The sequence below is a fragment of the Diadema antillarum genome, unplaced genomic scaffold (assembly GCF_040938485.1).
Source record: "Diadema antillarum isolate AM-2024a unplaced genomic scaffold, OU_Dant_1.0 seq00000028_RagTag, whole genome shotgun sequence".
NCBI lineage: Eukaryota > Metazoa > Echinodermata > Echinoidea > Diadematoida > Diadematidae > Diadema > Diadema antillarum.
Genome location: NW_027271144.1, coordinates 256,208 through 269,254, shown reverse-complemented (window position 1 = coordinate 269,254; position 13,047 = coordinate 256,208). Strand labels below are relative to the sequence as shown.

Genomic DNA, 13,047 nt, shown 5'->3' with positions numbered 1-13,047 from the left:
AATACTCAGAATTAGAAGTATTTTTGTGTCACATACAACAGTTGGTCTTTTCAGTTGAAAGATAATGTTGTAAATACTTTATATCCCTCCTCAACCATGCATTATGGTGAGTACGTGTTTGTAATAACTGTATTGCCAATATTTACCAGGCCTTGTATTTGAATTGAAGGGCTGTCAATATCGAATGGTGTTTTGAACACGGATGCATCGAATCCTTCGTCTTTCATTGAGACGAGCCATCCATTAGTGTCAAAGAGACTGACAGCTTAATAGCACTCGATAGCTGTGGAATAAGTAAACAGTGCCATGCAATTTTATGTGCCACAACACCCTTCCTCCTTTATGTCATTCTGTCTCTCCTTATCTTTTCTCCTTTTGCTTTTCCTAGTAGTGTTTGCCCTGCAAGTGTGTTGTCCCTGGGTCGGCAATAAAGGAGCGCTAATCCCAAATATTAATACTCCCTCAGCGCGCCGGGACTAATTCATTAGGTATGGATCTCCGCATCTCAGTCGGGGGTATTAGCTCCATGATCAATGATACACTGAGAGACGCAGAGACTAAAATAAATAAACAGCGGAGAAGGTTGAGCCGCCCATCATGGTGGTGACAATAGCAGCAGCCGAGGCAGTTGTGGATCACCATGCGCAATGGTCCGTTACTCCTGAGCGATACAGAATCCGAGCTCACACTTGACACCCATCATTTATTGGCAGTTAAGCGTCTGATTGGACGTCAATCGGTGATGGGCTCGGATTGCCGGCGAATGACGTGTAACGAGGGATAAACGGGATTCATTAGCGGGAATCGGGCTGGTGCCGGGGATGAATAATGAGCCGATTTGCTCTCGGAGCTGGACGGCTAAGAAGGGGGCTTAGAGACGGGAGCTTAGCCTGTCAAACATTATCAGAGAGGAGAACCCAGTGCAGGTGGGTTGTCAGTAGGTGACAAACCCATCAAAGGGGGCAACGGCGGGCCCATCAAATGGGGGGCGCTTGCAACCAGGAAAGGGGAGAATCTGGAGTAGAATTACTGTGAACCATCTCCTCGCTGCACTCATGAAAAAAAACCCAGATGCAAACTCCACTCAAATACAAATTTATCACTTTGCACTCTTTATATCAAAATATGAAAGAAGCATTTCTAGAATTGTGATGGGGGAAAATACATTTAAAATAGCTGGGCAGCACTTTTTCCCATCCATAGGTATAGTTACTAATAGACATCTTTAGTATGTCTATCTCCAACATGTCTACTTGTATATGTGACTGTGCATCACAAAACAAACAAAAAGTCATTCACCCTGATTTTGCATGATGACTCAATATAAGTGAAATAGGTCAACCTACAATAGTTAATATTAAGATTTTTGTATTATTCTGAAGTTTAGGATCATAAAATGAACAGGAAATTGCATTTTGGTAGTTCTAGAACACTTTTTTTATAGAATAGTGTGATTAGGTATGTCTTACAGGCTCCTTTTCATTTCTTAAAACCTTTACAAACTCTTCACTTTCACCTCTAATAACTCTCGAAAAGATGATGCTACTGCTTTGAAAGTTCACATCAGTTATGAATAGAATGTGTTTATAGAGCATGCTCAATTTTATAGCTTAATTTGATAATCCCTACTTTGTTGTTGCTATGGAGTATTTTATCCTTTTTTGTCTCATTCATTACACAGAGCATGGCACGGTAAGATTAGTGCTTAAATAGACCCCATATGTCAGAGCCTCTTTTCTCAGTATAAAGAAAATATTTTGTCCAGGATGTTTGCATTCTTTCCAATATTTAGACAGGTTAGGAGAGTCAATTTTAATTAGTTATACATCAGTTTAAAGCTTAAAAGTCTGCTCTTTCCCAATCTGCCCTTAACTAGATATTCATGTCTGATGACATTTTGTTTGTTTTATGATGCAGGGTCACATATCATATTGTACTTCTGATTATGAACAATGTCGAAAAGTGTTGAGAACGAGGTGAAGAATTGAAGATTGATTAAGAAAGAAACGGTGAAGTGAGATAAAGTGAAAAAGTCCAAATAAGAGAAAACTAAAGAGAGAGAGAAAGAGGTCCTAGGAACAAAAAAGCCAGACTAGGATCAAGAGAATGAGATAAGAAAAACTAAAGCTCAGTTAATGTGCAGAGTTTGAATAATTCTCATGTTTGCTCATTTCTTGCAGTCCAAGAGACAGAATTCAATGATGCTGGCTCTGGTCAGCTGTACACCAGTCTCCCTCTTGTTCACCATACCCGCCATGTGGACTACCTGTGGTACATCCAGGGGCAGATGGGCAGATGCATTCACTTCAGAGTGCTTGGTAAGATAAATTTGTACTTGCTTTTTTGTCCATTCAAAATCATCACTTTCAAATTGTATTCTATATTCAAATATTTACATTCACTTGTTGGCAATTGGATGGAGGCATCATCTTTAGAAATAAAAGAAGAGCTCATGGTTGGACTGTCACTTCCACTACAAAAAGCTGCATGGTAAACTTTCAATACTTATTTACAGAATTGTTGCAATTTGGACTAGCAGTACTGAAAGCACCTAACAGGATATGCAAAGCATGAATACATTCCACACACACCACTACTGAGTAACTAAATACACTAGTTCATAAAACAATTATAATGAAAAACTCCAGAGCAACACAATGGATAACAGATATGTGGGATTAAGCTCTATTCAAATACTATGTAGTAGTAGAAATATCATCTGTCAAGGAAAAGAAAGAAAGTATCTTTTCCCTTATACCTAACTTTGCACACAATGCACGTATCTTCATTCATCCAGTAAGGTAAAATCCACTCATGAATTTTGCCCCATTCATATTTGCTGCTTGGTCTCAAACCGTTCTTATAACTACAATCTGTTATTATGCTGGTATAAATGAGTGTTAGGACCAACATTAGAATGTGTGACCTGACCCATATTGACGCGCTGGACAGGGTTGCATGGAGGATAGGTGCTAGACTCTCCAGCCACCTATCACCTACCACAAAGCCAGGGACACCTGCAGTAGAAAATTAAAAACAAGATCAAACAAGCCAAGCTTGCCTACCAGTATGAATGCATCTGTCTGGCATTAGTCTGGATCTATGTAGATGGGTCAGTCTTGATCTGGGTCAGACACTGTCCTTGAGCTTGACCAAGGCCACAGGGGAGCAGAGTGACTGCCAGAGCAGACTGTAACCAGGCGTTCCCTCTCTGCAGTGTGAACTGATTCAAGCATCACGCACAGCAGACATACAAGTGAAAAATTTTCGCATCCTATGCAGAACTATGTACTTTGCTTTTAAATCAGAGCTTTCAAGAAATTTCCCCCTTATTAGTAGTATTTAGCATGTACATTATTATCTTGAAACTGTCTTTTTCTTAATTCACCTATAATTTTGTCAGTCAACAGTACAAAAAATTAAGAGGATAATTGTCCCCGCCGAACGAGTTCGAGCAGGGGACTATGAAACGGGCTCCGTACGTGTGTGTGTCCGTGTGTCCGTCCGTGTGTCCGTCCGTCCGTCCGTCCGTCCGTGTGTCCGTGTGTCCGTGTGTGCGTCCGTGTGTGATCAAAATCTTCAATTTGCTACTTCTCTGTCATTTATGAGCCAATTTTGATTCTGTTTGCTTTATATGATAGCACTACATGGGAGCTTTGAAACTTATACACAGAATTTCAGTCGTGACCTTTGACCTTGACCTTTGACCTATATTGTACATTTTGCTACAAAATGCTACTCCTTCGCCATTTCTGACCCGATTTCGATTCCGTTTGCTTTATGTGATGGCACTAGGTGAGGGCTTCAAAACTTCTACACAGAATTTTGACCTTTGACTTCTTTGACCTTTGACCTTGATTTTTTGACCTATATTGTACATTTTGCTACAAAATGCTACTCCTTCGCCATTTCTAACCCGATTTCGATTCCGTTTGCTTTATGTGATGGCACTAGGTGAGGGCTTCAAAACTTCTACACAGAATTTTGACCTTTGTCTTCTTTGACCTTTGACCTTGATTTTTGACCTATATTGTACATTTTGCTACGAAATGCTACTCCTTCGCCATTTTTAACCCGATTTCAATTCCGTTTGCTTTATATGATGGCACTAGTTGAGGGCTTCAAAACTTGTACACAGAATTTTGACCTTTGACTTCTTTGACCTTTGACCTTGATTTTTGACCTATATTGTGCATTTTGCTACAGAATGCTACTCCTTCGCCATTTCTAACCCGATTTCGATTCCGTTTGCTTTATGTGATAGCACTAGGTGAGGGCTTCAAAACTTCTACACAGAATTTTGACCTTTGTCTTCTTTGACCTTTGACCTTGATTTTTGACCTATATTGTACATTGGCTACAAAATGCTACTCCTTCGCCATTTTTAACCCGATTTCGATTCCGTTTGCTTTATATGATGGCACTAGTTGAGGGCTTCAAAACTTGTACACAGAATTTTGACCTTTGACTTCTTTGACATTTGACCTTGATTTTTGACCTATATTGTGCATTTTGCTACAGAATGCTACTCCTTCGCCATTTCTAACCCGATTTCGATTCCGTTTGCTTTATGTGATAGCACTAGGTGAGGGCTTCAAAACTTCTACACAGAATTTTGACCTTTGTCTTCTTTGACCTTTGACCTTGATTTTTGACCTATATTGTACATTGGCTACAAAATGCTACTCCTTCGCCATTTCTAACCCAATTTCGATTCCATTTGCTTTATGTGATGGCACTAGGTGAGGGCTTCAAAACTTCTACACAGAATTTTGACCTTTGACTTCTTTGACATTTGACCTTGATTTTTTACCTATATTGCACATTTTGTTACAAAATGCTACTTCCGGCGGGGACATATGTTACGCACCGCGTAATTTCTACTTTTCCTTGTTATGAAAACTCAATCAAGTGTACAAGACAAATTCTGCTGGTTTCTGCCAAAGAGTTAATTTCTGCCAGACGGACCCTATCTTGAAATTTTGAGAAACAAGCTGTTTGCTGCTCTCCAATTTTTCCAGCACCCAAAGCAAAACTGTAATGCCTTGGGACTAAGTAGGGTAAATACAGTGGTCGCTTATCCTAGGGCCCCCAAGGAAAAGAACTGGCCATGTTGTTGTTGTTTTTTTCTCCAACTTCTATACTGTGAAAATCTCTGAGTTGCTGCTCTTTTTTGATGCCTGAAAGCAATGTCATTAAGTTCTTTTACCAATAACACCTGGAGAAATCAATGAGGGGTACAACTTCAGAGGGATAAACAATGTCACAGCCTTTAAAGATAAGCAACAGTTGGATTGGGGAAAAAGCAACTTAAACAGTGTAAGAAAGTAACAGACAACAGAAATCGATGTGGACTAGGGAAATCAAGATGAGTTGAATTGAGTTATGAATCATCTTTTGTTGACATTAAAGTGATGATATTGTATTGGTTGAGATGGGCATTCAGAATTTAACTTTTTTTCAAGATAATTGGAAATCACTAGTTTAAAATTTTACAGAGAATACAATTCAAAGAGGAATTAAATGCTTATTTGATGAAAATTGGTTTTGAAATGACTAAGAAAAAAAGTAAAAAATGTCATCCCAATAAAAGGTAGAACCAACCCTTTATTAGGACCTCTTGGGTTTTAGATTTCTCAGCCATTTCAAAGGTGATATTCATAGAATAAGATTTTTAATTCCCTTAAGAATTATATGCTCTCTAATATTTCATATCAATAGTTTCTAATTACCTCACAAAAAGTTAAAACCTGAATCCCCATCTCAACCAAAACTGTACCATCCCTCTAAAAGAGCAACTGAGTTCCAAGTATAGCAAAGAACATGGGAGAGTGTTGTCACACAATAATACCATGCAGATTGAGATAGGCAGGTGGTAGGATAGAACACTAGAAGCTGAAGACCACTCATAGCTCCATCTAGCCACCCTTTGCACACCAGGAGAAGGTTGTTACAGAATACCAGAAGCCAAGAGCTGCTCATGGCAACATCATCAAGGTACACTTTGTACATCTTCACATCATTCTGTCTCGTAACAGCCATCAAAGACCCTTTTCCAAACACTGACAAATCGGCTCACACATCAAAGACCCCCTCCAACCCCCCCCCCAACACACACACACACACACACACACACACACACACACACACACACACACACACACACACACACACAGAAGGGGAGGGCAATTGAAACAGTGAAGTTTGGCAGAGGCAATAACTGGAAGGAGAGGAGGGCAAACCAACAAGACTGAGGTGGCAATACTCGCACCACGCTAGCACCGCTACGGCAAATTTGCCGCCAGGAGCATGTTTATCGCCCTAATGGGGCAATAAAGATGGTCTGTAATGGGGATATCTCCCTTAAAAGATCAGCTCAAGTGTCTTCATAAGGGACATACAATGTGTTATGTACGTTACCAGGTCGTTAGAAAAAACAGCGAAGTTGGGAAGCTTGGCTGCTAGGACATTAACCTACGACAGGTCGTGCAGTATTGGCTGGGATAATTTCCCTGTGGAATGTCAGAGATACACCAATACAACTGATATTGTTCTACACTGGCAAAATAAAAAACATAAACAAATAAAATGAAATGAAGAATTCCCAGTAGAAATCTAGGCTTGCAATAACCAGCTTGCTACCAGCTTTTATACACAGCTTTCAGATTGCATGCATTGCCCGTGTGCAGGTATACAGCAATCTTAGCCTGTTGAGGACAAGTCCCGAGTATACTCCGGCAGGTGTCTATGGGAAATGCGTGTTGTAGCAAAATCAGTCTGTCCTCAATGGGTTAAAATGAGCTTAAGACCACACTTTCTTGTGTTATCTCAAACCTTTCATAGTTCTGCTTCATGCATGGAGGCAGAACCCTACATTTTGTATATTGTGACCGTGCACCTCAAAACGAACATAAAGTCGCACACACTGATTTTGCGTGAGGACTGAAAATAAGTGAAATGGGTCAACCTAGCCGAACTTGACTTTTTCATATTTTCTGAAAGAGCGGGTCTTCTTTTACATTATGCTAAAATTTGGTATCATAAAACAGGCAGGAAAGTGTGTTTTTATAGCAGTTTATCTTGAACATTTTTGGGAGAATAGTGTGATTAGGTGTGTCTTTAGAATCCCTTTTTCATTTCTGAAAAACCTTATCCACACTCTTCTCTTTCAACTCTAATAACTTTTGAAAGGATAGTGCTACTGCTTTGAAGGTTGGCACAGAATGTGTTAATGAGGCATGCTTAATTTCACTTTAATCTGATAATCTCTTCATTGTTGTTACTCTGGTGGTTTACTTCCTGTTTTTTGTCTCATTCATCGCACAGCCAGCACGGTTTGGTAAAGATTAAGTGCTTGAATAGACACTGTACTTCAGAGCCTCTTTTCTCAGTTCCCACTTTTCCTGAGTTTGTACTTTCTTTCCAATATTTAGATAGGTTAGGAGAGTCCATTTGATTTGAGTTATACATCATTTTAAAGCTTAAAGTCTGTTCTTTCAGAATATGGTCTCAACTAAAAATTCATGCCTGGCGACTTTTTGTTTGTTTTGAGGTGCAGGGTCACATATGGCCCTCAAAATCTTCTGAAAGCTTGCACTTACCTGTTGATATGTCAACCTCATGTATGCTTTGCTGCATTTATAGTACTTGGATTGATCGTAAACATTTTCCAAAGATACCATAAACTTATGAAATGTGTACACACTTACATGATGAAACCATTTTACAAGCTTATTGTTAAAACACCTTGCCTTCATTGCTGTGTAAAATTTACTACCTTTGGGAAGCAGGGGAGAGAAGACTATTGTTTGGTATATGCTGAGTCTCTTGTCTTCATAGATTAAATCTTGATGAGTTCTCTCATGGGGGCAGAGTTGAAGACGTCACATAGTTGACATGGTAGCCATAAGGATGATGAATCCTTGGTGATCAGCGAAGTGACTGAGTACGAAGTGACTGAGTACGATGGGTGAATGAAGCACCCGCTTTCAGAGGTCGTAACAAGAGGTGTCTGATCAGAATGAACGTATAGAATATCTCTCTTTCCCCCATTTTTAACTACAGGACTATGATCCCATCTGTAATCAATTTGTTCTTTCTCCACATCATTTCCACTCACCAACTCATATTCAGTTGTCTATTGTACCTGGATAGCTACTTTTGTGTAAAATTTGTCATATTCTTTGGCTTTTTTAATGGATTGAATATTAAGTACAGTTATTAACAAAAACATGGGGGACACATGGATATGGTCAAAGGGTCCAGGAAAGACAAGAATCTGTACATTATCTGTGGGAATAACATAACATCATAATCATTATGACTATGTAATTGTAGCTGAGCAAAGACTCATCGGTTTCTGATGGCGTCTGCATGGTGTGTCTTTTATAAAGTCTCCTGAAATAGAACAAGCACAAGTTTGAAAGGAAAGAAAAAAAAAAGAGTCGCAGAAGATTGAAATCCATCAGATTACCGAGAATGAGAAGTTATTGCCAGCGATTGTCTCTATGGCTTAGTGATATGAGCCAGCGTGATCCTGTTGCCAATGGGTGAAACGGGAGTACAAGTCACAGAATGATTGATTGGCTGGAATACCTGTTTTGAAGTTTTGAAGATGAGCACTTGAGAACTCGCCATTTTCTCTTACATGCTGGCGTAGTCGATTGTAATACATTAAAAACAAAATCAGGTGGATTCTAAGCCTTTTTTCACCATGGAAAGGATATGGTTAGTGCATTAGAGGGATATTGTTGCTGCAGTATGTGCTAAAAAGAATATTCATGGTAATGGAGAAACAGATCAACATATGATGCATTTTTGTATGACTTTTTTTTCAATGGCTTTATAGGATAAAACTGTTGTGTTCTCAGAAAAGAAAATTGTTAGAGTTGCACATCTACTTGTACTCTACTAATCATTGTAAGTGAGATGTTAATTTTCCAGTAGGCATGGGGCTTAGACTAATGAATGATGTGTACTGTTCTTTCTAACTTTTTTCTTTCCAAACCTTTGCCAGAATAAACTATTATTTGCTTATGTTCTTAGGCAAGAACGTTCTTACAGTTGAATCTCTTCTTTCCTATGGATGCCAGAGTGTTTTTGCAGTGCAGTAATCACCATAAATGAGATGTCAATTTTCAGTAGGCATAGTTTATAGTGTCATGAATGATGTGTGCTGTTTTGCATAACTTTTTTTGTGAAGCTTTGTTAGGATAGAATTGTTGTTGTTCACTTTAGTTCTCAGGAAAGACAATAATTACAGTTAAACCTCTGCTTTATCCTGGATGCCAGGTTGTTTTTATACTCATGGATGTACAATGTAGGTTCATCCCTCACTGGGCCTTGCCTGCTGATAATCATATCCTTGGGAAAGCTCCCTTTGCTTATAAAATACAAATTTGTGCAAATTTCCCTGAAAACTACTGTTGGTGGAGATTGTACAGTGCTGTCAGGACTCTTAAGATGACAAGGTAAGCAGTACATATGTCAGCTATTAGCTCAGTTAATCAAGTTGAACATACTTATCAGCAATCTTGGTTGCTGCAAAGTCTATTTCATCACCCCAATATCTTAAATATTAGTGTGTTTGTGTGTAGATACAGTTGTGCTTGTTTTATTAAACCCTGACTGCCCTCCATTTGCTGATTTGCCCACCTTTTTGAGCATTTCATCATCCTTATGACCAGTATTACTAATCAAATTGAGTATAATGTTTAAACTTAATTGAATTCAATTCAAGTTTGGGTGTATCAAAAACACCAAATAAAAGTTCAAGGACTAACCAAATGGTTAACATCAAATTTAATAAACATTCGATCAGAACAACAAGGAGACACTACAAGAAAAAGGACATGAAGTTTGAAGGTACATATCACAAGACATTCATGATAACAATGAAAATTGTAAAATCTCCATTAACAGTGTACTAAACTTATCGGATAACGTCCATAACATAGGGGTTAAATGTTTTTTTAAAAAAATAATGTTATATGCATTAAACTGAACCTATTTTGTGTTTACAAAAGACTACATCAATTCACTACAAAGAGCTGTTAAAAAAATGAACACTGATGGTGACAATACAGGATTTTAAAGACTGAAAGAGAATTTAGAGAAATTTAGGATAGATGAGAAAAAAAAAAAACTCTGGTGGAATCATGAAGATGTGCAAATGACCTGTTGAATGAATGAACAGGATAATGACAAAATTAGGAAAGTTAATCAGATTGCACATACATGTACCCCTACATGCATAAACAAGCTTTACAATTTGGCATGTGTACAATTCAAGAGGAATTGAAAGTTGTTAAACATGAATATTAAAAGTAAGATTAGATATTATTACTATGATGCTAACAGCTTGATCCTACAGTATTGCAATAATACTAAGACATTTAAATTAATTTCAATGAACACACAAATTGATTGATTAGAGTTGCAGGAGAGAGAGGGGAAAAAAGATAGAACATCTTGCAAACATCAAAATATGCCTTATTATATTTAATGATAAACCATTACATTAAAAGTCAATTCTGTTAGTGATCATAACAAGTAATAATTTTCTGCAATTTAGAACCATAATTGCAACTAATTCAATAAGACTGACAAAGAAACAAAGCAGTAAAATGTAAAAGAATTGGAAAGGGAAAGTGGAGGATTGAAAGAAAGATAGAAAAAGAGAAAGAGAGAGAGAGACACAATTAGGGAGAGACATACAGACAGAGAAAGAGAAAATGATATATATAGCATACATTGCAGAACACTATATTCAGTTAATTGAGTGCAGCTGACGAATAAGAGAGGAAGCTGTGGATAGTTTATAGCCCTGAGCTCTATATGACATGGATTGTAAGCCAAATGATGAGTATTATTCAGACTCGGACTGGTTTCAACATGGCATGGCTGAGGAAAGACTTGTCGATGTTTTGCAGATTATAAAAGTGATTTAGTAAAATATGTGAAGATTTCAGTGGGACAGTCTGCAAGGGAATTTAAGTTTAAGAATCTGTGTTGATCAAGAAGGTCATCATAGTACGCATTAATAGGATTGGATGATTATCATGTGAAGCACTCACTTTTGCAGTCTTGCAATATCTGTAGACTGGCTAAGAGTCAGACCAGATCCACAAACTGGTCCTCCATAGGCAATACTCCAGAATTGGCCATGATAGTATGTACAGTGCACTCCTGTTATAACAAACATGCTTATAATGAAATTCCAATTACAACAAAGTAAAAATTCAGGATGCAGCATTATCCACTTTATGTACTTTTATTGTTTATTTGTTCGGTTATAACGAAATTTTGATATAACGAAAGAAAACTGCCGGTCCCGAGGACTTCATTATAAAGGGATTCCACTGTATAGAGAGTATGGGAACACAAGATTCCCCAATTTGACACCAAACTTTTTCAGGTTACACAGAATGAAGAGGCATCAAGATGCATTTCCTACAATGTGTAGGTTCACCTACTTATTCCACTTCAGATCATCCTGGATGACTTATTCTAAGCACTTTTAAAGAGGAGTGGGATTGCAGAGGTATATCACAGACTGTCATATGAACAGGAATGAGGGAGCATGATAAAGAAAGAAAATTAAACTTCATGAAATTGAATAGAAAATTCACAACTCATGATATGATAAAGAAAGAAAATTCACAACACATGACATGCTTTAGGTTTAAAGAAATTGTTCGAATTACATGGAATTGGCCAATGGGAAACTAACAGAAACACAATTGCTAGTGCTAGAAAGCTATAAATGGTCTTTGATCCAAAAGCTGATTTACAGGTCATAACAAAGACGCGACTTCAACCCAATTTGGATGAGCTCATTTTAACGTAACATTCATTTTCTACAGACATCTTCCCAAGTATACTCTGGATTTATTTTCTATTGGTTACAAATATCCTACATTTGCCCTATTCATAAGACAGCCTAACATCGTAAAGAAATGCATAAGTTCATGCTACACATATCACACAGGTATATAAAGCAAACTTTCAAAATGGGGACTCTTCACCTCTTTTTATGTCATGTAATTTCTAAACTACAATTTAGTCACTTTTGTTATGTAAATTCTTCTTACATTGTGAACCAAATTTTCATCAGCCCTCTGGCTACGTCATTAGATGAACTTTAATGAATTTTATATTCTGCTTCCCTTCCCCCACCCAGATCTCCACACGAGTGTGAACACAAGCCTGGACTTCAGGGATGGCCCGTCATCGGCCTCCACCCTATTGCTCAGGATTAGGAGCAACTTCAGCCAGCCAAGCAAACACGGCATCACCACCAGCCAGCCGCTTGCCTATGTCCGATGGATGGGCGTGTCGGACCAGCGGGACAAACTACACGTGGTCTTCACTGAGGCGAGCTTCAAAGGTAGGCGGTGATATGTGAAGAGACCCTAACTTGCAGGAGTTTTTCTTTGAAAAATGACATTTATTTGGCACCCTTTTTCCTGCTATGAGATTAACTTTGGTCCAAACATACACATGGTTTGACATAAAGCAGAAGTGTTGTATACACTGCGATATCTTAAAGACGTAACTTCAGATAATGTAATAGATGATTCTGCAGGAGACGTCATCCACAGCAATGAGGACCTGTCACGTTTGTCCCTCCCGTCCCCCATGTTGTCTTACATTATCCCATTTTGTTTGTGGTGGCCTGAAACGTGGCTGCCGTAGCCGCCGGGAACATGGTGTAAAGGAAGCAGAACATCACTGATTAATCTGATGTTTGCGATGGAGACAAAAGAGTCTGCACCTTTGCTTTTGAGATGGTGTGTTCAACATTTACTAACAGAACCACAAATAATTTCTAGCACAGTGCTCCTGGTCGTTAATATGTCCAATTTTAATGAGAACTGTGATTATCTCTTCCTGTACAAAATGCATTGCTTTGAACAGGGTGACCGTCATATTTCTAAAACAAACAATTAGGAGGCCTTTGTAAATAAATTTCGAATTACATTTTAGTCCCTTTTCATTGTACTGATGAGGGGCATTACATTTCGTGGATAGTTTTTTGTCCTTTCT

General features: G+C 38.3%; 2 protein-coding genes across 2 annotated transcripts in view; both read left to right on the top strand.

Annotated features, from left to right (window-relative positions):
• LOC139725223 (uncharacterized) overlaps positions 1-12,321 on the top strand; it is a gene marked incomplete at its 3' end in the record, with an annotated part of 91,625 nt that extends 79,304 nt beyond the window's left edge. Inside the window, exons 4-5 of the mRNA XM_071636313.1 lie at positions 2,181-2,318; positions 12,182-12,321. Of these exons, the coding sequence (XP_071492414.1) occupies positions 2,181-2,318; positions 12,182-12,321 (278 nt within the window). The remainder of the gene's footprint in view (positions 1-2,180; positions 2,319-12,181) is intronic.
• LOC139725221 (uncharacterized) overlaps positions 12,306-13,047 on the top strand; it is a 72,708-nt gene continuing 71,966 nt past the window's right edge. The window contains exon 1 of the mRNA XM_071636311.1: positions 12,306-12,388. Coding sequence (XP_071492412.1) covers positions 12,328-12,388 — 61 coding nt within the window. The 5' untranslated portion in view covers positions 12,306-12,327. The remainder of the gene's footprint in view (positions 12,389-13,047) is intronic.